At 44.2% G+C, this 25,954-nt stretch overlaps 1 protein-coding gene across 10 annotated transcripts in view; it reads left to right on the top strand.

Moving 5' to 3' along the window:
- LOC129698286 (phospholipid scramblase 1-like) overlaps positions 1 to 25,954 on the top strand; it is a 58,206-nt gene that overhangs the window by 22,853 nt on the left and 9,399 nt on the right. For 3 of the 10 annotated variants that reach the window (XM_055637349.1, XM_055637341.1, XM_055637340.1), the window contains 7 exons: positions 1,584 to 1,685; positions 3,874 to 3,972; positions 8,728 to 8,840; positions 11,274 to 11,316; positions 13,376 to 13,596; positions 18,449 to 18,610; positions 24,822 to 24,983. In XM_055637349.1, the coding sequence (XP_055493324.1) occupies positions 1,584 to 1,685; positions 3,874 to 3,972; positions 8,728 to 8,840; positions 11,274 to 11,316; positions 13,376 to 13,596; positions 18,449 to 18,610; positions 24,822 to 24,983 (902 nt within the window). Of the gene's footprint in view, positions 1 to 1,583; positions 1,686 to 3,873; positions 3,973 to 4,592; positions 4,654 to 8,727; positions 8,841 to 11,273; positions 11,317 to 13,375; positions 13,597 to 18,448; positions 18,611 to 24,821; positions 24,984 to 25,954 lie in introns of all 10 variants that reach the window. The other 7 variants (XM_055637350.1, XM_055637345.1, XM_055637346.1 and 4 more) reach the window with 3 other exon arrangements.

The following is a 25,954-nucleotide window of genomic DNA, read 5'->3' as shown; positions in this document are numbered from 1 at the left end:
AAATAATTCTGTAGATTCACCACCGTCTGACTAAAGAAATTCCTCCTCATCTTCTTCCTAAAGGAACGTTCTTTAATTCTAAGGCTATGACCTCCAGTCCTAGACTCTCCCACTAGAGGAAACATCCTCTCCACATCCACTCTATCCAAGCTAGGTGGTTGGAGTGAATCTAGTCACAGTCTGTGTTTATCTTTCCTGTTTATTGGCTGTTTTTCCAAAACTGTACATATGTATCTCCCTTAATGGGCTGTAACAGACAATCTGCATTATGGGCAACATTTCCACCCACTACTGTATGGTCCATTATAATGGGTTATCTGTATATTTTTGAGAAAATCTCCATTCATGCATTTCTGTTGGTGTCCACGTTGCAGGCAAGTTTCGATTTCAGGGTTGAAAGGTGTGGAGAGGATATTTCCACTAACGGGAGAGTCTAGCACCACAGCTCATAGCCTGAGAATATAAGGACATTCCGTTGGAAGGAGTTGAGGAGGAATTTCTTTATGGGCCTGTCCAACTTAGGCCATTTTTCAGTGGACTGCGGCAGCAGTCAAGTTGCCGGCAGTCGTCTGAAAAACCGGGAACTGGAACGGCGACTGTCAGGGTGGAACATACACGCAAGTGGGGGGAGCGCTGTTTGAAATTCACACGGTGCAAAGCCAAGGTGATATAGACACACACCGCGATGAACAGGAAAGTTGGCGCTGTAATAAAGACTGCTAAAGCACAGTGTATGGTAATTCCTTTAGATGAGTGGGGAGGAGTGGAAACAATGTTTAAGAAACCAGACAACTTTTAATGCCAGAGATACACAGCTGTGAAATCTGGCGGACATTTAACAATACCGGTCAGTTAACCTTGGTTCTGAAAACTACTGCTTACGGTTTTCTTCCCCCAATGAGCCAATGAAAATGACCAGTCAGCAAAGGCGATGAACGAAAATTATCTACGACTACCTCGACTGCTTACAACAACATGGCGACCCCACTACAACTGCACCTATGACTTCAGGATTATTGATTATCTTCATGGCGACCAATTTTTGGGCGCAGAAACATTTTCAACATGTTGAAAAATTTACGGCGACCCTACTGAGGCTGCGAATAGTTCCCAGAATGCGGGGACTCCTCGCGACCATGAAGAAGACTCACCAGAGTCCACCAGGGAACTTGTGGCGAGTGCAGAGTCTCCTGCACTCGCCTAAAAAGTCGCCTAAGTTGCACAGGCCCATAAGTCAGCGGAAGGTGAGTCTATGGAATTCATTGCCACAGAAGGCTGAGGAGGCCATCAATGGATATTTTAAAGGCTCAGATAGATAGATTCTTAAAAAGTACGGGTGTCAGGGGGTGATGAGGAAAAGACAGGAATATGGAGTTGAGAGAGGAAGATAAATCAGCCATGATTGAATGGCGGAGTAGACTTGATGGGCCAAATGGACTAATTCTGCACCTATCACATGAACTTATGAAACGTCTTGCTGAGAGGCAAATGTAAATATAGAGAACAGAGCAGATTTGGAGTTGGTATCCACTGGACTTAATTTTAAATGCTCGAACGTGTTTTTTGTTTTTGCTTCCTTCAAGGATCATATCCTCCTCAAGCGCCCAGTGCTCCTCACCACCCTCCTGCGCCAGTTCTTTACACACCACCAAATTATTATGAAGCTCCACCAGTCGGTGTTGTTGGTAACTACTTTTATTTAATTTGTGCCAGAGAATTGTGATTTACAGACGGAGATATATGTATTTAATCTGTTAAACATGGGACATTTTGAAAATATAAATAAATTAGAATAGCATAGCATTCCAAATGTCATGAGTAGTAATTTCAATGGCCCCTGTCGTGCATCAAGTATACTAGCCAACTTTTCCGCAGAATATTTCTACGATAAAAGACCACATAATCAGTTTTAATGGTTGGCTAATGGACAAATTTATAAAAATATCCATTGACTTGGCCTCCACAACCTTCTGTAGAAAATAATTCTGTAGATTCACCACCCTCTGATTAAAGAAATTCCTCCTCATCTTCTTCCAAAAGGAACGTTCTTTAATTCTAATGCCCCTGTCTCACTTAGGAAACCTGAACGGAAACCTCTGGAGACTTTGAGCCCCACCCAAGGTTTCCGTGCGGTTCCCGGAGGTTTTTGTCAGTCTCCCTACCTGCTTCCACTACCTGAAACCTCCTGCAACCACTTGCAACCTCCGAGGGACCGCACAGAAACCGTGGGTGGGGCGCAAAGTCTCCAGAGGTTTCCGTTCAGGTTTCCTAAGTGGGACAGGGGCACAAGGCTATGACCTCCAGTCCTAGACTCTCCAACTAGAGGAAACGTCCCCTCCACATCCACTTTAGGTTCTTTAGTAACTTGTCAGTTTCTTTGTTGAACTAAATTAAGGCGCATGTTGCAATCAAAAGCGCTTGAACAATTGGTTGGGAAGAAAGCCAAACTGTAAGAAAGATGACTGCGCCTCCTTTTCAAGAGCAGCCAGCTAGGTGGTTGGAGTGAATCTAGTCACAGTCTGTGTTTATCTTTCCTGTTTATTGGCTGTTTTTCCAAAACTGTACATATGTATCTCCCTTAATGGGCTGTAACAGACAATCTGCATTATGGGCAACATTTCCACCCACTACTGTATGGTCCATTATAACAGGGGTTATCTGTATATTTTTGAGAAAATCTCCATTCATGCATTTCTGTTGGTGTCCATGTTGCAGGCAAGTTTAGATTTCAGGGTTGAAAGGTGGGGAGAGGATATTTCCACTAATGGGAGAGTCTAGCACCACAGCTCATAGCCTGAGAATAAAAGGACATTCCGTTTGGAAGGAGTTGAGGTGGAATTTTTTTATGGGCCTGCCCCACTTAGGTGATTTTTCAGCGGACTGCCGGCGGCAGTCAAGTTGCGGGCAGTCGTCCGAAAAACCAGGAACTGGCACGGCGACTGTCAGAGTGGAACACACACGCAAGTGGGGGGAGCGCTGTCTGAAATTCACACGGTGCAAAACCATGGTGATATAGACACACACCGCGATGAACAGGAAGGTTAGCACTGTAATTAAGATGGCTAATGCACCATGTACGGTAATTCCTTTAGAAGAGTGGAGAGGTGTGGAAACAACTTTTAAGAAGCCAGACAGCATTTAATAAGCCAGAGATACACAGCTGTGAAATCTGGCGGACATTCACATTACCGGTCGGTTATCCTTGGTTCTGAAAACTACTGCTTACGGTTTTTTTCCCCCAGTGAGCCAATGAAAATAACCAGTCAGCAAAGGCGATGAACGAAAATTATCTACGACTACCTCGACTACCTCCAACAACATGGCGACCCCACTACAACTGCACCTATGACTACAGGATTATTGATTATCTTCATGGCGACCAATTTTTGGTTGTAGAAACGTTTTCAACATGTTGAAAAATTTACGGCGACCTTACTGAAGAAGACTCACCAGAGACCACCAACGAGCATGTGGCGAGAGCACAGTCTCCTGCACTCGCCTAAAAAGTCGCCTAAGTGGCACAGGCCCATAAGTCAGCGGAAAGTGAGTTCATTGCCACAGAAGGCTGTGGAGGCCGTCAATGGATATTTTAAAGGCTCAGATAGATAGATTCTTAAAAGGTACGGGTGTCAGGGGGTGATGAGGAGAAGACAGGAATATGGAGTTGAGAGGGGAAGATATATCAGCCATGATTGAATGGCGGAGTAGACTTGATGGGCCGAATGGACTAATTCTGCTCCTTTCACATGAACTTATGAAACGTCTTGCGGAGTGGCAAGTGTAAATATAGAGAACAGAGCAGATTTGGAGTTGGTATCCACTGGGCTTAATTTTAAATGCTCTAACGTGTTTTTTGTTTTTGCTTCCCTCAAGGATCATATCCTCCTCAAGGGCCCAGTGCTCCTCCCCACCCTCCTGGGCCAGTTCTTTACGCACCAAATTATTATGAAGCTCCACCAGCCAGCGCTGTTGGTAACTACTTTTATTTAATTTGTGCCAAAGAATTGAGATTTACGCACGGAGATAGATGTATTTAATCTGTCTCGAACTGCACAGATTTGAGCAAGTTAAACATGGGGCATTTTGAAAATATAAATAAATTAGAATAGCATTGTGTTATCACATTCCAAATGTCATGAGTAGTAATTTCAATGGTTCCTGTCGTGCATCAAGTATAGTAGCCAACTTTTCCGCAGGATATTTCTACCATAAATGACCAGATAATCAGTTTTAATGGTTGACTAATGGACTAAAATTTAGCCGGGCAAGTTCTTCTTCATTACTTCGATCCATGCAGTTCTGGAAGAACTGAACTTCTTCCAGAGAAGTCAGGGGAGAGGGAAACTGTAGGTATGAAAAGGTACAAAGAACAGATGAATGAAAGGTAAGAAAATAACAAATCGTAGCTGTATTCTTAGATGTAGTTCAAGAGAGTTAAATATAGCTCTTCGGGCTAACGGAATCAAGGGATATGGGAGAAAGCAGGAACGGGGTACTGATCAGCCATGATTATATTGAATTGCAGTGCTGGCCCTCGAAGGGCAAAATGGCCTACTCCTGCACCTATTTTCTCTGTTTCTATGTTTCTATAGCTAATAATGATGATCAAGGAAAGGTGGAACCCACAATGGCCCATTGTTGGATGTGGAAAAGGTGACTACGAGAGGATGCAAGCCGTGAAACAATGCAAGGCGACAATTTTGCTGTCATCCTGCTTAGTTTCACTGTTAGAGCCTAATTCTTTTCTAAGTGAAATTTACACAATTGAGTAGACGTTCTCCATTGTCACATTGTCAGTCCTCCTCCATTTCCCTCCGTGGTCGGGGCCATAAACCTCCGCAGTCGCCGCTGCGGACGGCCAGATGTGCAGGCCCTCTCGTCTGGAAAGTAAGTCCCGAATCGGTGCTTTCCTACCAGAGACCGCGGCTCCAAGTAGGCTGCAGGCCGGCAGTCGGAGCACTTCTCTAGGGATTGCCAGCGAGATCCTGGAAGAGGAAATTATTTTCTCTTTTGATTTGGGGGCTTGGAAATTCATCCCAATTAATATTGTATTGTATTGTATATCTTTATTGTCATTTCCTGAGTATTCACATACCGAGAGGAAACAAAAAATCATTGCTCAACCAGTGTCCATTCAGTGTGCATTAAAAATAAATAGAAATAAAAATACATATATCATGAACAAATTAACACTCTACTAAACATCAACAGGCGTTCCGATCGGCAGCGGCACGACAGTGGCTCTGCTGCAGTGTGTCCAGGTTGGTAGTTGGTGCGCGATACTTTGGCAGGGGGCAAAGTCCGTTTAGCAGTCTTATAGCCTGTGGGAAGAAGCTGAGGAGCATCCTGCTGGTTTTGCAGCTAATGCTCCTGTACCTCTTCCCAGATGGCAGGATGGAGAATATGTGATGCGATGGGTGGTAGGGGTCTTTGATGATGGAGATGGCTCTGCTGATACCTCTTCCTGTATATGTCCAGCAGGAAAGGGAGTGGAGCACCAATAATCCTGCTGGCGGTCTTCACAATCCTGTCTAGTTGTACGCCTTGCAGCTCCCGAACCAGGAAGTGATGCTGTAGGTTAATGTGCTCTCGATTGTCCCCCTATAAAAAGTTCGTAGGTGTGCAGTGGGGAGACCTGCTTTACGTAGTCTTCGGAGAGGGTGTAGTCGCTGCTGGGCTCTCTTGACCAGTGCTGTGGTGTTGGTCGTGGACGTCAGGTCATCTGACAGGTGTAGTCCTAGGAACTTCACGCTGCTGACCCTTTCCACATCAGCTCCATCGATGTGCAGAGGTGTATGGTGTTGTTTTCCCGCCCTCCTGAAGTCAACCACATCTCCTTAGTTTTTCCCACGTTGAGAATGAGGTTGTGGGATTTGCACCATCCTGTGAGCAGCTCCACCTCCATCCTGTACGCCGACTCATTATTGTCACTGATGAGAACCACCACTGTTGTGTCATCATCGAACTTGTTGATGAAGTTGTTGTTGAGTCTAGCAGTACAGTCGTGTGTAAGCAGACTAAACAGCAGGGGGATTAGGACACAGCCTTGGGGCGAGCCAGTGCTCATGGCTATGGTTTTTGATGTCCTACTGCCCACCCTGACTGTCTGCTGCTAATTAACATGCTAACAAGTAGCAATATTGCAGTCTACTCTGACTGAAATCCTGCCAATATCCTATCTGGAATGACATTTTGAACATTCCTTGTTTGTTGCCCTCTGCAGTAGATGACCTCCTCTTCATATGATTCTGATAACATTGTCAAGAATCAAGAGAGTTTTATTGTCATACTAGACTAAGTGCAGACCCGTTGGGTCTGTTCCCCCAAAGTGTGGTTAGGGGGGAGGCGGCATGCGGCGTCACACACACTAACTACCCCCCCGCACACACGCTAACTACTCCCCTTAATATTATATTAATATTATTAATTTGCTCCTTTTACCCCCATAACCGCCCTATCCACTGACACATAGCCCCCAACTTGCAGGCGTGTCTAGAGAGGGAGGGTGGGGGGTAGAGAGTGAGGGCAGAGAGAGAATGGGGAGAGACAGAGAAAGGGGCAGAGACAGAAGGTCAAGAGACAGATGGAGAGGGGGATGATGGTGGGGGAGGAGGGATGAGAGAGATGGGAGAGAGGGGCTGAGAGGGGGGAAGGGGAGAGGGGGAATGGGAGGGGGAGAGGTGGGGAGGGAGGGTGGGGATGGGGGGGTGGAGGGGAGGGGAAGGGGGGTTTAGGGGAGGGAGGGTGGGGGAGGGCAGGGGGGGGGGAGAGAGGGGGAGAGAGGGAGAGAGGGAGGGGGGGGGGGGGGGAGTTGGAGGGGGGGGGAGGGAGAAAGAAGGAGAGATAGAGAGGGGGAGAGAGATGGAGGGAGGAGAGTGAGAGCAGGGAGAGAGAGATGGGGATAGAGAGAGAGATGGGGGGAGAGAGAGGGGTGGGGGAGAGAGAGAGAGGGGGTGAGAGAGAGAGCGAAATGCAACTGTGCGTCACTCGTTCAGAATGCTCTGGAATATTCAGCTCTATGGAATTTAGGGGAGGAGCCTGCCACGTCACACAAACACTAACCACCCCCACACACACAGCGGGTCCAATCTAAGCTGTCAATGAAGACAACATTTTTTTTTTTTTTTAAACTGTCTTTGAAATTAAAAGTTAATGTTAAGAATTAGTGATGTTAAGTGAGAAACAATGGAATCAGCAGGCTGGGGGGGTGGGGCCGGGCGGGGCCAGGAGGCAGGTGGAGGGACAGGGCCGGGCGGGGCCAGGACGTAGTTGGGCCAGGTACAAAGGCATTGTGAGGTCAGCAGCTGGGCAACCTTAAGTTTGGTTATAAATTTTAGTAAATATCTGGGAAATAATTGACCAAATGTATAGAGGATTTGATTTTTGAAATCATAAGGAAAATTTCTACCAGAGGATGTAAACATTTCACTGTTATTGTAATGTCAGCAGTTTTTCCCAATGGCAACGGAGAGATGAGTGTGTGGCCAGGATGGTGTGTTAGCCTCTCAAAGCACTTTATCACCACAGACGTTAGTGCCACTGGTCAATAGTCATTGAGGCATATCACCTTGCTCTTCTTGGTAATGCTTGAAGCTTCCCTGAAATGCACACTGATCCTATTTTGATGGGATTGCAACCACCCCAAATATGAATAAGGAAAACTCTAAAACACTGCAGATGTTGGAAATTGCAAATGAAAACAAATTCTGGAAGTACTCAACAGACTGCGCAACACTAATGGAGTGAGAAACAGATTTAGTGTTTCTCTTGATAGAATAGAATAGACAATAGGTGCAGGAGTAGGCCATTCGGCCCTTCGAGTCAGCACCGCCATTCAATGTGATTATGGCTGATCATCCACAATCAGTACCCTGTTCCTGCCTTCTCTCCATGTCCCTTAACTCCGCAATCCCTATCTAACTCTCTCTTGAAAGCATCCAGAGAACCATCCTCCACCGCCCTCTGAGGCAGAGAATTCCACACTCTCTGTGTGAAAATGTTTTTCCTCATCTCCGTTATAAAGGGCTTACCACTTACTCTTAAACTATGGCCCCTGGTTCTGGACTCCCCCAACAATGGGAACATGTTTCCTGTCTCTAGCGTGTCCAATCCATTAATAATCATATGTTTCAATAAGATGTCCTCTCATCATAAACTCCAGAGTATACAAGCCCAGCCGCTCCACTCTATCAACATATGACAGTCCCGCCATGATAACCTTTCATTTGATGACATTTCAATTTGTACCTATGTCCATACACGTTGACTGACCTGAATAGAAACATAGAAAATAGGTGCAGGAGTAGGCCATTCGGCCCTAAGTGCCAGCTCCGCCATTCAATATGATCATGGCTGATAATCCAAAATCAGTACCCCATTCTTGCTTTCTCCCCATATCCCTTGATTCTGTTTTTGAGAGCAAGTGTCTTGTGAATTTTGGGTTCATAACTGGACATAATATTGAGCTACAAGGGTCTGCCCAGTTATGTTTTCTTGGAACAACTGTCCTTGTGCAGTTTTTGGTCCAGTACCAGGATAAGCAACAGCTAACCAAACCATTGACAAATAAATTAACAATTTGAAAATCATTTTGCTACAAATTAAACACTAGTTAATGTTTGAAATGTGCAATTTAAAAACTATACAAAGGAATATTAATTTACTTTATTGAGAATGGAAACTAATTTTCTCTTCTGTTTATCCTTCCATCCTGTTCATGTATATCAGATACTTATGTTCCTGAACGCAGTCCTGCTTTCTATCAACAAATGCAGGTGGCGTGGATGCAAGCACCAGCCCCTATTCCTAACTGTCCACCCGGCTTAGAGTACCTTACAATGGTAAGCATATGTTAATTAAGCTATTTATTCATGGCACATAGCAACTGTAGATCCAATAAAGGATCTATCTATCTATATATTTTTCAATGTCAATACAGGTGCACAACCTTTTATCCGAAATTCCAAATAACGCAAAGCTCCGAATAGCGGACATTATTTTGGTCCTTGAAGAAAGGTCCTTGAAGACGTTCACCGAGGGCGGCCCGCAGAGGTGACAGCGGAACCTCCGGTCGGTCCTCGAAGAAAGGGGAACTAAATCCCCATTCATAAAAGAGAAGGTGAGGGTATATTGCGCGGGAGGGTTAATAATTGACAATCTGCTGCTGCCTACCCGCTGAGTTAAAAAGTTCCCACGGTAGACTCACGATACACAGTGTATCGTGAGTCTTGCGTGATAACTTTTTAAACGCAGCGGGCAGGCAGCAGCAGATTGTCGCTCCCTTCAGTTTCACCCCACCTACACCCCTCTGCTTCCCGGTCATGTGTGTGACCCCTTCCCTCCCCTCTCCTGCTCCCCGCCCATTGCACCGGCGCGGGGGCTTTGCACTGTCTTCACGTCGGCGATGCCAGCAGGTCAGTGCCAGTCACCGGAGACGTCAGGACCAACGGGACACCGACCCCCAGGCCCACTGCAAGCACGGAAATCCCAGAGACCCAAAGCCAGCAGCAGCCCAGCCCCATTGGGGTCACAGCTTAAGGATAAGGGGGAAATCCTTTAAAACCGAGATGAGAAGAACTTTTTTCACACAGAGAGTGGTGAATCTCTGGAACTCTCTGCCACAGAGGGTAGTCGAGGCCAGTTCATTGGCTATATTTAAGAGGGAGTTAGATGTGGCCCTTGTGGCTAAGGGGTTCAGGGGGTATGGAGAGAAGGCAGGTACGGGATACTGAGTTGGATGATCAGCCATGATCATATTGAATGGCGGTGCAGGCTCGAAGGGCCGAATGGCCTACTCGTGCACCTAATTTCTATGTTTCTATGTTTGTATTCCAACTCCAAAGGAACACGCTCCCCGTAGGGACAGAAGCTGATGGTGTGCAAGGTACGTCTTGTTCTTGGGGTTGCGGATGAGGGGGCGCAGCTCGGGCTGTGACGTCTCCGGCCACCCCCCTGTACAGGAGCTGAGACTGGGAACTGTACCGCCCTTGCAGGAGAGTGGGGTTGTTTGCAGTTGCAGAGGGAGGGGGCAAGGGCGGTACAGTTCCCAGTCTCAGCTCCTGTCCAGGGGGGTGACCGGCGACGTCAGGACCAACGGGACACCGACTGCAAGCACGGAGATCCCAGAGACTCATAGCCAGCAGCAACTCTAGCCCAGCCCCACTCCAACTCCAGAGAACCCGGGTTGCGGATGAGGGGGCGCAGCTCGGGCTGTGGGCGAACTGCCCGTTGTCGCTGTAGCGGCCCATCGGGGAGCAGGTTCCTGTTGGTCCTGACATCTCCAGCCACCCCCATGGACGGGAGCTGAGAGACGTCAGGACAACCAGAAGCCGCTCCCCAATGGGCCGCTACGGCGACAAGTGGCAGTTCGCCCACAGCCCGAGCTGTGCCCCCTCATCGAGACACTGACCCCCAGGCCCACTGCAAGCACGGAGATCCCAGATAAGCAACTCCAGCCCAGCCCCGCTCCAACTCCAGAGGAACACGTAGGAGCAGAAGCTGATGGTGTGCAAGGTACGTCTTGTTCTTGGAGTGGCGCAGCTCGGGTTGTGGGCGAACTGCCACTTGTCGCCGTAGCGGCCAATCACTTCCAAAGTTCTGCCCACACAGTCAGTACACCTCTCCTACACTTGTCTCCTCAGAGAATGATCCCAGCCTAACCCTCCCTATTCTCTCCTATTCTGCAAGAAAAAACTACATTGAAGACTCAAACTCGCGATCGAGTAACTGCCGGGATCGAGGCGCAAACTCGCGACCTTGCGGATATGAGCCGAGCACTCTACCACTGAGCCAGCCGTTAAAATCTACGCTAAAAATCTTCCATTCCGAAAGCTGAAAAATTCCAAATTACGAAAAGTGTTTGGTCCCAAGGCTTTCGGATAAAAGGTTGTGCACCTGTATATGCTGAAAAAATAATGAATATTAGAGATACCATGGGATGTATCTAAGTGGTTCTGACCTTGTGGAGCCTTGGTGAGAATTGTGGCTCCAAATCAGCCTGGCTGAGAGTTAGGGTATTGACTCTTCTAATTCCAAGGCTCCAATCGAAAATAATTTTGTTTTGACACTTATTATCCCTTATTGTATGTCATTAAAATCTAAAGTTTAAAATATTGATAGTGCGTTCTATTTAAGACTGGTGGGAAATATTACATTGTTGCAATCTTGAGATTGATGGTCTTGATTTTGGGAAGAGAAATTGGGCTTTTGATAAAAATATTTTTTAAATTTTAAAATGACTCCATTATTGAGCTGAAATATTCTGTCCTTTACAGATTGACCAGATATTTGTTTATCAGCTGTTTGAATTCATTGAAGGTGCGTTTCTTTAAATAATTGAACTGTACAAATATCAGTGCTGCATAGATAATATCTTAGTTTTTCAGTCTCGTATTATTGAATGGATCAGTGTAGAAATAACATTTTCAATTGAATATTTGACATCCATTAACTATTGAATTTGGCATGTAATATGTTTTGAGATTTTTAATTCTAATAGCATTTTATCTTTAAAAAAAATCAATAAATGATGCTCCTTCGCTCCATAGATGCTGCTGCACCCGCTGAGTTTCTCCAGCATTTTTGTGCACCTTAAAGTCACGATTGGTACATCATTTTCATGTCTGCTAAAAGCAGCTTGTATGAAATAAATATTCAATTTTGAGTGTTTAACTGAAATTGTGAGCTTGATTTCAAGACCAATTTTAATTTTGACCTTTTGGGGTTTATAGCAGTAACTAATTAAGGGGCGGAACGGTGGCGCAGCGGTAGATTTGCTGGCTTACAGTGCTTACAGCTCCAGAGATCCCGGTTCCATCCTGGCTACAGGTGCTTGTCTGTACGGAGTTTGCACGTTCTCCCCGTGACCTGTCTGGGTTTTCTCCGAGAACTTTGGTTTTCTCCCACACTCCAAAGGCATGCAGGTTTGTAGGTTAATTGGCTTGGTACAAATGTAAACAATGTCCCCAGTATAGGATAGTGTCAATGTACGTGGATTATTGTTTGATGCAGACTCGATGGGCCGAAGGGTCTGTTTCCTCGCTGTTTCTCTAAACTAAATTAAACTAAACTAAATGATAACTTAGAATATTAAACAGTACAATGCAAGGACAGTCCCTTCAGCCCACATTGTATGTGGGGAACATGGAGCCAAGACCATCTCTTATCTACCAGCAAATGCCTATCCAAAAGCCTCTTAAATGCCACAATTGTATCCGTCTCAACCACCCCCCCTGACAGCCCATTCCAAGCGCTCACCACACTCTGTGTGTAAAAGACGGAACGTTGCCTTTTTTAACTTTGCCTCTCTCACCTCTAAATTTATGGCCTCTAGCATTTGATTTTTCCATCCTGGGGAAAAAAGGTTCTGACTGTCTACCCTATCTATGCCCCTCATAATTTCTAGCTTTATCTATGTGGAGTGCAGCTAAAGTGAGGACTAAAGATAGCTGCTGCTGTTAGCCAGATATCTTTATATATGGATATTGGTGCAATAGTTTTTTTCAGAGTGGTGTCCTCACCACAACTGTCTTTTGTTACCTTATCATTGATCTACTTGCGTTTCTAAGGTGACAGTGAGGGTGTTTGCTCCAGATTCCTAAGTTCAGTTCTTTTCACAACTCCTTGTTTAATGCAGTCCTAGATTGTGTGCCGCAAAACTTGATCAGGATCTAGAGATGGGCTGACAAGTAACATTTTTACAAACACGTGCTAGGCAGTAGCCATCTCCCACACGAGAGAGTCCAACCGGCCTGGGAATTAGCAGCATTGATGCCTAAATAGTGACATTTTGGAGAAGTCACTGTTGATCAAAAATGTAACACAACCCACGCACAAATCATGCTGCTATTGGAGCCTGTGAGAGGCAGAAGTCTATCTTCAGTGACTTGTCTTGCAATCATCCAAATTTTACCTTTGATGTACAAGATGTTGGGAGTACTATGGAACAGTGCATTTGCCCGGTGAGTTCCGCGCCAGCAATACACACGTTTCTTGGCTACATCCATGGCAGCGATTTGCTTGATTGGCATCCCATCCAATGCTTCCCTTTATTTGTCAACATTTCTTTGCCAGCTCCTCTCGAACATATTACGTCCAGCATTGCAAGGTCAAAGTGTGCAAACACATTACATGCAAGTTCTCCTCCATTTCATGCACTGCTCTATTGTAGAACTGTGTCAGTGCTCGGACAAAATGCTGGAATTGGCAACCTAACAACTCTTGCACTGCAGTGGTTTCTCTGTCACCTTCTCAAAGGACAATAACTGTTTGTGAGTGCCCTTCACAACCTGCTAGGAATAAAGAGTGCTTTCCGTATCTGAGCCACATTTCCTTATTTTTATTTGTTTATTGAACTGTGGTATTTTAATTTTTTTAGCCTTGACAGGATTTGAGACCAAAAACAAGTACGAACTAAAAAACAGCATGGGGCAGCGAGTTTATTTTGCAGTTGAAGAAAGCGAATTCTGCAATCGATTGTGTTGTGGCGCTAATAGAGCATTTTCCATAAAGATTATGGATAATCTAAACCAAACCGTCCTGAATCTTGTGCGTCCGTTAGGGTGTCATTCTTGCTGGTGCCCTTGTTTACATCATCGGGTGAGTGTAAAATAAAGTTGAACTGATATTTGAGATGAACATGATTGAAGCTTCCAATACAATGTTTTTATTTAAACACTTTTGTGATCCACTTTTTTAAAAAATCTGGGATTTGAAAGTTTACGTATTGGGATCCTTTAATCACAAAACCACATTTTTAATATGTTGACATTTTTGAAATAAATAGATTTCAGTCATGGTTATTATGTGTTCATTTGAAGATGGAACGGGAGCTTTTGAAGCCTCTTATTTAATTTGTGGGAACTTTGTGCCTAATTTGATCGCCCTACTGCCTTGCCCCTGAACTTCTCATAGGGAGGAAACTGTGTTCTGTAACACCAAAAGTGTATTTGTATCATTAAATACAATGCAAAATACTGCATATAAGCATTTCAAAATACCACACAAAGTTGGATATACTCAGCAAGATCGGGCAACAGCCAAGGAGTAATTAATTGGATTGGATTTCCCTGCATAGTGTGCCAGAATATTCAGTATTTCTAAGCCTGCAGTGAACCTGGTCAGCAGTGCACCAGTTGTTTCTTGACTGGGCTTCAGTCAGACTTCACTTGATGCCCCGCATTTCAGCTGGGAAATCTGTATTAATTTGGAACAACCGCCTCCATCGATTCATGGAGGAAAATTGTTGCAAAGGTTTCCATGGAAACGGGCCCTTTAGCCCACCTTACCCATGCTGACCAAGATGCCCCATCTATGCTAGTCCCAACTGCCTGCATTTGGTGCATATCCTTCTAAATCTTTCCTAACCATGTACCTGTTGAGTGTTTTTTAAATGTTGTTGCGGGGCCTGCCTCAACTACCTCCTCGCAGATCGTTGCATAAACCCACATAAACTAAGTGGAAAAAGTTACCCCCGCGGGTTCCTATTAAATATTTTCTCGCTAACCTTAAACCTATATCCTGTGGTTCTTGATTCTCCTACAATAGGCGAAAGACTGTATTGACTCTATTAATTCCCCTCACAATTTCAAACACCTCCATAAGATTATTGAGGGAGAGGGGTACTGCTGAAAGTATCCAGGTTCTGGGGGTCTGGGTAGTAGAGAAAAAGGGCCAGTAGAGAGAGAATGAGGAAAATACATAATGTGGATGGGCAAGAGACATATAAGATTGTTAAGGGCTTGGACAGGCTAGAGGCGGGAAACATGTTCCCGATGTTGAGGGAGTCCAGAACCAGGTGCCACAGTTCAAGAATAAGGAGTAAGCCATTTAGAACAGAGACGAGGAAACACTTTTTCTCACAGAAAGTGGTGAGTCTGTGGAATTCTCTGCCTCAGAGTGTGGTGGAGGCAGGTTCTCTGGATCCTTTCAAGAGAGAGCTAGATAGGGCTCTTAAAAATAGCGGAGTCAGGGGATATGGAGAGAAGACAGGAACAGGGGACTGATTGGGGATGATCAGCCATGATCACATTGAATGGCGGTGCTGGCTCGAAGGGCCAAATGGCCTACTCCTGCACCTATTGTCTATTGTCTATAAGAGAACAAGACAGAATATTAGGAATAAAATTTGTATTGAGAACATGCAAATTCCACACAGATAGCACCCGAGGTCTAGATTGAACCCAGGTCTCCAGTTACTTTGAGGCACAAGTGCAGCACAGTGGCGATGTGTTTTTTTTTTTTAGTCTTGGTAGCATTTGAGACCAAAAATGGTGAATGGTGCAGTCTAATATTTTGTGGAGCTAATAGAGCATTTACCATAAAGATAAAATAAAATACGCAGGAGCGCCATTCGGCTGCATACGATTGGCATGTGAAAGAGAATAAATTTGTTACAAGGGATTAAGAGGAAATGGGATTGCTGTGCTGAGAGCTTCAATTGACCAGATAGGATAAATATTCATCCCCTGTTCATAGTAAGCATTAATGTTTGATTGCAATGGATGAGACATATTTGATCATTTAGCAAACTTCCAGGATCTCTGCTTGATAGCAATAGTGATAGATATTTATAATGGGAAAGGAATGTAATCTTGCTTTCAGAAATTTATTTATGTAGTATTTTATTTAATATTCTGACACTCGTGCTTGTTTTCAAATTCTTTGACTTTACAAAATAAGATTATAAAGTAGATTTGCAATGAATATGACATTTCTTGCAATATTTTGTAATCTTGAACATCTCCAGTACAAGATTTGTACAAGCTAGTTCTGTGGATAGGCCTTTAGCATCAATGTTGGAGGGGTACAAGATAGAGTGAAACAGAGGAGAGGCGATTGCATCAAAGGCATGAGAGGAATGGCACAAATGCTCAAACAGGTGACAGGTTAAGGGGAGAAGGCAGGACAATGTGGTTAGGAGGGAGAGATAGATCAGCCATGACTGAATGGCCTAATTCTATTCTTGTATGTAATGAGCTTATGACTATAGGTAGCAGCGACTTACACATGTGTAATTGGGTCAGTTGGCTAATTTCATAGGAAGTGCATAATGTCAGTTAGCGAACAGTTTCACTTTGGTAATATTTGGTGCTTCTTGGCTGATGGTAGAGAGCAACGACATTCATATCATTGAATGACAATGTCATAGAGTGATACAGTATCGAAACAGGCCCTTCGGCCCAAATTGCCCACACCGGCCAACAATGTCCCAGCTACACTAATCCACCTGCCTCCATTTTGTCTATATCCCTCCAAACCTGTCCTATTCATGTACCTGTCTAACTGTTTCCTAAATGTTGGGATAGTCCCAGCCACAACTACCTCCCCTAGAAGCTTGTTACATACACCCACCACCCTTAGTGTGAAAAAGTTATCCCTCAGATTCCTATTAAATCTTTTCCCCTTCACCTTAATCCTTTGTCCTCTGGTCCTCGATTCACCTACTCTGGGCAAGAGACTCTGCATCATGTTGATGCCACAATGTCATATGTTTTCGCAGAAGCACAATGTACAACTGTAAACATTTTTAAGGGGGGGGGGAGGAGATGGGGGAGATAGTGTTTCTACTCTGCTTCTCATGAACTCCTACTCATCCATTTTAAGGCATGCAAAATAATGGGCTATGAACTTTAGAAGCAAAATATTCTGACCAACACTTCAAAAGTAAATATTTTAAAACTTTAATTTTTGTAATTGCATAAATCGAACTGAAGCTTCTCTGCTTGGTGAATGGATGGAAATATGTTTTTAAAATATTAATTAAACCATCGTGCAAATGTTTTTACAATGTTTAAATATCAGCTTAATATGAAAACAAATGCTCATGACTGGTGATTAGATAAACCTATGCTAGCACCAATGAAATACTCAGTAAATAAACAACCCTCATAACATTATTTTCATTATGCATTCTCATTATTTTCTTCCAATCATAATATTAATGGTTGTCATTAAAATATTTGAATGGATATCTGCATAGATAAATACTGTAACTTTTCTGAAAAAAGAAAAGTTGAGGATTTGAGAAATCCTAAATGGACAAAAAATGCTGGAGTAACTCAGCGGGAGAGAAGGAATGGGTGATGTTTTGGGTCGAGACCCTTCTTCAGACTGAGAAATCCTAAAATTAGTTTGCCAAAGAACATTTTGGGAGGAGATTGTGATATGTGTTTAGTTTCGTGAACAAAGTAATTGGAGATTGTGTTAGATTGGATATTTGAAGCTTAAAAGAAATAAGGCAAAGGATTGAAGAACTAAAGTTATAATATCAATAGAATGTAAGTTCAGTAAAATTATAATTGGAATGAACTAATCAACAAGCAGATGTATGAAAACGACTACACTGACACAAGAAACGGCAGATACAGGAAAGCAAAACAAAGTTCTGGAGGAACTCGGCAGATCAGGCAGCATAAGTTCATAAATGATACGAGCAAAATTAGGCCATTCAGCCCATCAAGTCTAATCCACCATTCCATCATGGCTGATCTATCTCTCCCACCTAACCCCATTCTCTTGCTTTCTCCTCATGACCCCTCACACCCGTCCTAATCAAGAATCTGTCTATCTCTGGCTTGAATATATCCATTGACTTGGCCTCCACAACCTTCTGTGGCAAAGAATTCCACAGATTCACCACCTTCTCACTAAAGAAATTCCTCCTCATCACTTTCCTAAAAGAACGTCCTTTCATTCTGAGGCTATAACCTCTGGTCCTAGACTCTCCCAATAGCGGAAACATCCTCTCCACATCCACTCTATCCAAGCCTTTCACTAGTCTGTACTTTTCGATGAGGTCCTCCCTCATTCTTCTAAACTCCAGCAATTGCAGGCCCAGTGCAGTCAAACGCTTATCATATGTTACCCTACTCATTCCTCAGATCATTCTAGTAAACCTCTTCTGGACCCTCTCCAGAGTCAACACGTCCTTCCTCAGATATGGTGCCCAAAATTGATCACAATTTTCTAAATGCGGCCTGACCAGCGCCTTATAGGGCCTCAGCATTCCATACCTGCCCTCTCGAACTAAATGCTGGCATTGCATTTGCTTTCTTTGCTACCAATTTGACTTGCAGATTAACTTTTTGGAAATCCTGCACCAGCACTCCCAAGTCCCTTTGCATCTCCAATTTCTGGATTCTCTCCCCATTTAGAAAATAATCTAAACCTTTATAACTACTACCAAAGTATCTGTGGAGAGAATGCAGTCTAAAGAAGGGCCTGACCCAAAACGTCTTCACATTCCCTCGATAGATGTTGCCTGACCTGTTGAGTTCCTTGAGCACTGTGTTTTGCTCAAACATTGTGGTATGGTTTGTTTACTGTGATGGCAATAGGTGCCAATACCTTTATCTAATTGAGTCACAACATTTCATTGTCTTTGGCTTTTTGCATGATTGAATTAATGTTTTAATATTCAGCAACAATTCAGCGATATTTTCTCTTGCAGATGGAAGTTCAAGCACCACCAGGAACAATTATTGGCTACGTTGTTCAGGAATGGAATCCTTGCATACCTATTCTAAGCATCCAGAATGAAATGTCTGAAACAATATTGAAAATTAGAGGTCCCTGCATGCAATTCAGTTGTTGTGGCGACGTAAACTTTAAAGTAAGTACATATACTGAAGGTACACCTCACTGATCACCAGCAGTGATTCTCACAAACCTTCACTGCAGCACTCTAATCTCTATGTCCTTATGCAAATTAATTGAAACAAGCAAAAACTTGGATATAGTAAGTCAATATGCATGTCACAGGACTATCTTTTATTTACTTCCATTGCACTATTATGTCTATAGTATATTATATGTCCACACACAGTTCTCCGTCGTCTTTGATACGATCTGCCATGGAATCGGCCAAAATCTGAGTTTCCGAGGATTTTTTTCACCTCTATACCACAGATGAATTATGGCCTCTGAGCTTCTGTCTTAAAGCACTGTCCTTCCCTTTCAGTCGTTCCTTGATAATTTACTACAAATTCTCAATCGGATTTGGACCAGGCGTGTTAACGGGCCAGTTGAAGACGCACGTCCCCTTCTGGAAAAACTGGGTCACTATCTTTGTGTGGTACAGTGCAAACTCTGGCTGGAATATCCCAGATCCATCTGGAAAATACTTTGCCATCTCCAGCACCACTCTTCTCTACAATACATTGATATACAGTGGCTTGCAAAAGTATTAATACCCCTTGAACTTTTCCACATTTTGTCACGTTACAACCACAAACGTAAATGTATTTTATTGGGATTTTATGTGATAGACCAACACAAAGTGGCGCATAATTGTGAAGCGGAAGGAAAATGATACATGGTTTTCAAATTTTTTTACAAATAAAAAACTGAAAAGTGTTGCGTGCAAAAGTATTCAGCCCCCTTTTCTCTGGTACCCCTAAATAAAATCCAGTGCAACCAATTGCCTTCAGAAGTCACCTAATTAATAAATCGAGTCCACTTGTGTGTAATCTAATCTCAGTATAAATACAGCTGTTCTGTGAAGGCCTCAGAGGTTTGTTAGAGAACATTAGTGAACAAACAGCATCATGAAGCCCAAGGAACACACCAGACAAGTCAGGGATAAAGTTGTGGAGAAGTTTAAAGCAGGGTTAGGTTATAAAAAAATATCCCAAGCTTTGAACATCTCACGGAGCACTGATCAATCAATCATCCAAAAATGGAAAGAATATGGCACAACTGCAAACCTACCGAGACAGGGCCGTCCACCTAAACTGACAGGCCGGGCAAGGAGAGCATTGATCAGAGAAGCAGCCAAGCAGCCATGGTAACTCTGGAGGAGCTGCAGAGATCCACAGCTCAAGTGGGAGAATCTGTCCACAGGACAACTATTAGTCGTGCACTCCACAAATCGGGCCTTTATGGAAGAGTGGCAAGAAGAAAGCCATTGTTGAAAAAAAGCCATAAGAAGTCCCGTTTGCAGTTTGCCACAAGCCATGTGGGGGACACAGCAAACATGTGGAGGAAGGTGCTCTGATCAGATGAGACCAAAATTGAAGTTTTTGGCCTAAATGCAAAATGCTATGTGTGGCGGAAAACTAACACTGCACATCACCCTGAACACACCATCCCCACTGTGAAACGTGGTGGTGGCAGCATCATGCTGTGGGGATGCTTTTCTTCAGCAGGGACAGGGAAGTTGGTCAGAGTTGATGGGAAGATGGATGGAGCCAAATACAGGGCAATTTTGGAAGAAAACCTGTTAGAGTCTGCAAAAAACTTGAGACTGGGGCGGAGGTTCACCTTCCAGCAGGACAACGACCCTAAACTTACAACCAGAGCTACAATGGAATGGTTTAGATCAAAGTATATTCATGTGTTAGAATGGCCCAGTCAAAGTCCAGACCTAAATCCAATTGAGAATCTCTGGCAAGATTTGAAAATTGCTGTTCACAGACGCTCTCCATCCAATCTGACTGAGCTTGAACTATTTTGCAAAGAAGAATGGGCAAAAATGTCAGTCTCTAGATGTGCAAAGCTGGTAGAGACATACCCCAAAAGACTTGCAGCTGTACTTGCAGCGAAAGGTGGTTCTACAAAGTATTGACTCAGGGGGGGCTGAATACTTTTGCACGCCACACTTTTCAGTTTTTTTATTTGTTTTTAAATTTGAAAACCATGTATCATTTTCCTTCCACTTCACAATTATGCACCACTTTGTGTTGGTCTATCACATAAAATCCCAATAAAATACATTTACGTTTGTGGTTGTAACGTGACAAAATGTGGAAAAGTTCAAGGGGTATGAAAACTTTTGTAAGCCACTGTATTGTGGTGATCTCATCATTCCATCAACAGCGTCCGGCAGACCAATATATAGTAGCTGAAACAACCCCAGAACATTTTTTTTTTTTCACAGGATGTTTGATAAACTCGTCAAATCGGCAGTTCCTCACTAATCTTCGAACATGGTGGCTATATTGGCCCTGAACCAAGAAATCACTGATAACACCTTTCGCCAGTGCACACATGTCCAAACTTTATTTTGTGGGGCATTAGAATCACTTCCTCTTTATCGCAGCAGTTGTTTTTTCACAGTGGCTGTACAGCTTGCTTCAATGAGGCATCACTGCATGGTGCTTGAGCTTATTGAGATGCCTGCTGCCTCCAAAACTCTCTGCAGAATATCACTTGTCTTTCTTGGATCCTTCTTACTTTCCCTGAATCAGCAAGGCCTCATCTCCTGGGGTCGTCTTTCTTTTGCAGCCACTCTCATCCGTCCTCAGTGGGAGATGGTGAAGAACTTTCTCGGAGAGATTTATAGGGTTTCAGAAAAATATAAGAGCAAACGGTGGTAATAGAAATTCATAATTTGAAAAGGGGTCAAGGAAAGAGCGTTCATGCCCTGGCCCTGTTTTCACCAATCTTTCCATCACCATGCACAAGACGCGCAAGACAGTGTATGCAGATGTCGAGAAGTGTGTTCAGCCCTGGACGAACAACAACTAATCTTGTGTGTGGACCTGATAAGACCATATGAAAAAAAAATAGCGGCATGATGGAACAGCCAAATACAAAGTAGAGGCAATTTTAACAAACATTTTCGCCTCAAGAGGTATTGAGGGTGTTGGGGTTAAATGGTAAAAATGTAAACATTGGGACCAGTCTGCCTACCTCTTGGTAAATCTTGTGAAACCTGAAGAGGCTGGTCTGAAATTGCCACCTCTCGGTGAAGCCCTGTGGCAGAGATTTGTTCACAAGTTTACCAAGGCAATCGCTTGGTCGATGATGTGGATCCAGCAGGTGAATATTTTTCTCGCACAACTTGCTGGTCGGGGGTGGTTGGAGTGATTATTGTGGCTATCAAAGAGATCATCTGGTGTGATCCCTGCGTTGATAATTCCTTACGACATCAACTTGATCAGCTAAATAGCCTTTTTCAATGCCGGCTCACATAAATCTCATTCCTCCACTTGGTGCCACCTAGTTCCTTTCTTCCCCTCCCTAATCTGAGCTGATTTTTTTCCCTTCTACCCACCATTCCTCTCTCTTCTTCTATATTTCACTCCCACCTTGCTTTCCTATAATATCTATCTTCTCCCCAAAATCCACAAACAGAACTATCCTGGCAGACCCATTATTTCTGCTTGTTCATGTTCCACCAAATTAATTTCCACATACCTCGACTTTATCCTATCCCCCCCTGGTCCAATCTCTCCCAACCTATGTCCAAGACACTTCACATGCTCTTCGTCTCCTCAATGACTTCCGTCTTCCAGGCCCCTACTCCCTCATCTTTACAATGAATGTCCAACCACTCTACACCTCCATCCCCCACCAGGAGGGTCTTAAAGCCCTTTGTTTCTTTCTTGGTCGCAGAACCAGCCAATTTCTGTCTACCAATACTCCCCTCCACCTCGCAGAGTTGGTCCTTACCCTCAACTACTTCTCCTTCGACTCCTCCCACTTCCTCCAAATCCAAGGCGGAGCTATGGGCACTCAAATGGGCCCTAGCTATGCCTGCCTCTTTGTAGGGTACGTCGAACAATCCCTGTTCTAGGTGTACACTAGCCTTATCCCCAAACTCTACCTCTGCTACATTGACGACTGCATTGGTGCTACCTCCTGCACCCATGCAGAACTCACTGACTTCATCAACTTCACTTGGACCTTCTCCGACATCTCCCTACCATTTCTGGATCTCATCGTCCCCATCACAGGACACAGACTATTGATCGATATCTACTACAAACCTACTGACTCGCATAGCTCTCTTGACTACACTTCTTACCCCCCTGCTTCCTGTAAGGACTCTATCCCCCTACACCCAATTCCTCCGTCAACGCCACATCTGCGCCCAGGATGAGGTGTTCCTTACCAGGGCATCGGAGATGTCCTCATCCTTTCGGAAACAGGGGTTTCATTCATAATTGATGAGGCTCTCCCCCTTGTCCTCACCTTCCACCCCATCAGCTGTCACACACAGCATATCATTCTCTAACATTTTTGCCACCTGCAATGGGATCCCACTACTGGCCACATCTTCCCATCTCCATCCCTTCTGCTTTCCACAGAGACAGTTCCCTCTAAAACTCCCTGGTCAACTCGTCCCTTCCCACTTAAACCACCCCCTCCCCAGGTACTTTCTCCTGCAACGGCATGAGATGCAACACCTGTCCCTTTGCTTCCCACCCTCGATTCCATCCAAAGACCCAACAGTCTTTCCAGGTGAGGCAGAGGTTCACTTGCACCTCCTTCAACCTCATCTACTATATCCACTTCAGGTGTCAACTTCTCTACATCGGCAAGACCAAGCGCAGATTCGGCGACCATTTTGCTGAACACCTCAGCTCAGTCTGTCTTAACCGACCTGATCTCCTGGTGGCTCAGCACTTCAGCTTCCCCTCCCATTCCCAATCTGACCTTTCTGTCCTGGGCCTCCTCCATTGTCAGAGGCCCAGCACAAATTGGAGGAACAGCACCTCATATTTCGCTTGGGTAGTTTACATCCCAGCAGTATGAACGTTGACTTCTTAAACATCAGATAGCCATTGCTTTCTCCTTCCACCCCCTCCCCCTTCCCAGTTCTCCCACTAGTCTTACTGTCTCCAACTACATCTATCTTTGTTTCGCCCCCTCCCCTGACATCAGTCTGAAGAAAGATCTCGATCCAAAATGTCACCCATTCCTTCTCTCCAGAGACGCTGCTTGACCCGCTGAGTTACTCCAGTATTTTGTGTCTACCTTGTACTGATATTATGGGGAGGAGATTAATGATGTTCCCCTCCCAATATCTTGCAAAGACCAAATAGGTCTATGTATAAATTATGTTCACTGTAATGTAACAGTGTTGGGATCTACAAGGATGCACACTCTTCACAAAGGAGATATATGACTTGCAATAGAAAATTGTCTCGAGTACAATGGGCAAATTTCATATCTTTGCTCGTGAGGTAGCTGGGGTGGGAGATTGCAACCTTCATGTGGTTCACCCTGTTTCGACTAATGCAATCAACCTGGCGTGCACAAACAAATAGATCAAATAAAACAAGTTGACTTACAACTTTAGACTGTGCACGCCATACGCAAGGAGAAGTGAGGTAACTGGTGCCTCTGCCCATGAAGTAGAAGGTGGTTTCCTCTAGCGAGGGGTGAGCTCATGAGAGGGGGTGCCCGCCATGTTGGTGGCATTCATTCATCATGTCTTGGCCTGTATTGAAGTCTTTGTACTACATTTTTTGAGGGTTGTGTATGTGTGCTTTTTATCTGGTACCTGCCTTGACTTTTTTGGAGGTTGTAAACATTCTTGTAACATTGCTCCAATTAGCAGTATTCATTCTGCTGGATTTCATTTGAGCCCCTGCTCTCCAGTCTCTCGTGGTCGCCCTTGGCTCCTGACACCCATCACCTCGCCTGTTGTGCAATGGCCTGGCTGCTAGTTAGCTCTGATAACCAAAGATGGAATACTTAGTTATGGAACTGATGTAATATTGCCACAAAAACAAAAATTTTCACACCAAGGTTTTAAGATTTATCAGAACATATCTACTTTACTTTGAACAATGTATCAGCATTATTATATGTGTATCTTTTTTTAATAAAATGCATCAACCTTATTATTATATTTGATTATGGTATTGTTGCCTTTATTTAAAATAGCCTTTAGACTAATCGACTGGTCTAAAGGGTTTTTATGTACATTTCTGCATCAAAGACTGCCGGGTACTGATGCACGTGAAGGAACATTATGTTCAATAGCTCTCCACGATGATTTACAATTAAATAATGGAAGTTGGCAGTGGGAAATTGAATATATTTATTCTTTCTTAGAAGTGGAATGAAATGTTTTTGGTGTTTCCATGCAGGTTTTGAGTAAGGATGAGTCCACTGTTGTTGGAAAGATATCAAAGAAGTGGACAGGTCTTCTACGTGAATTCTTCACAGATGCTGATAACTTTGGAATTCAGTTTCCTATGGATTTGGATGTTAAAGTTAAAGCTGTCCTCATTGGAGCATGCATAATGGTGGTAAGTACAAACAATGCTGGCTTCACGAGGAGAGAAGAGTGGTAGACAATTTTGGGTAAAATTCAGCAAAATTTCTGGAATGCATGGCAGTAATTTTAGGGTAAGGCATGTATTCTTTCAGCTTCCGTTCCACAGATGGCATTTGGTTTGGTAATTTTGCAGCAGGTTTTTGGGATGGGCAGAAGCAATATCTGCATTTCGGTTACTGATGTGGTTAGATTGCAGAGATCAAGATGTCACCAGATATAAATTCCATGAGTTTGTCCTTTTTTTCCCCTGATGCATAGGTGAGAGGTTGTTCTGGCCCACTTGTATCCCATTTGGCCAATTGTCTATGTGAGCACCTAGTAGAGCAAACTTGTTTTTGATACAAATACATCGATAGATGCTCCTGAACACATCATCAGTGATGTAACTTGGGGTCATTGGGTGTTTCGGGTCTTTCAACATCAGACACCCTCACCCAGGCGACCCAGCCGTGGTTGATCAGACCACGACGTGTTCAGGTGGCATTCGCTCCTCCCCATGGACCTCCTCTCCTGATCCAGAGCCATCTCGAGGCCTTCTCCGCTGCCTCTATGGTGTTCTTGATGGCTCTTCTCCTCTCCATTCCGTTGATGCCCAGTGCACTCAAGGCTTTGTAGAGCGATTGCCCTGCAAAACCTCTACAGCCAACCTCGATGGGCATACACCTCGCCTTCCAGCCCTGCTTACGGCAGTCTATGACCAGCTCTTCATACTTGGTCATCTTCCTCTCGTGGGCCTCCTCCAGACGGTCCTCCCACGGCACTGTCAGTTCCAACAAGACAATGTTTTTGGTTGCCTCTGAGACCAGGAGGATATCTGGCCTCAGGGTGGTCGTGGCAATGTGCTGTGGGAACTTCAGCTGTTTCACCAGGTCTACGGAAAGCTGCCAGTCCTGCGCAGTCGCCAGGATTCCTGACGGATTCCTGGCTGCTGTGGTTCTTGGC

Source organism: Leucoraja erinacea, chromosome 6 (assembly GCF_028641065.1).
Source record: "Leucoraja erinacea ecotype New England chromosome 6, Leri_hhj_1, whole genome shotgun sequence".
In the NCBI taxonomy this organism is placed as follows: domain Eukaryota; kingdom Metazoa; phylum Chordata; class Chondrichthyes; order Rajiformes; family Rajidae; genus Leucoraja; species Leucoraja erinaceus.
This window is presented reverse-complemented; position numbering and strand designations above follow the sequence as displayed.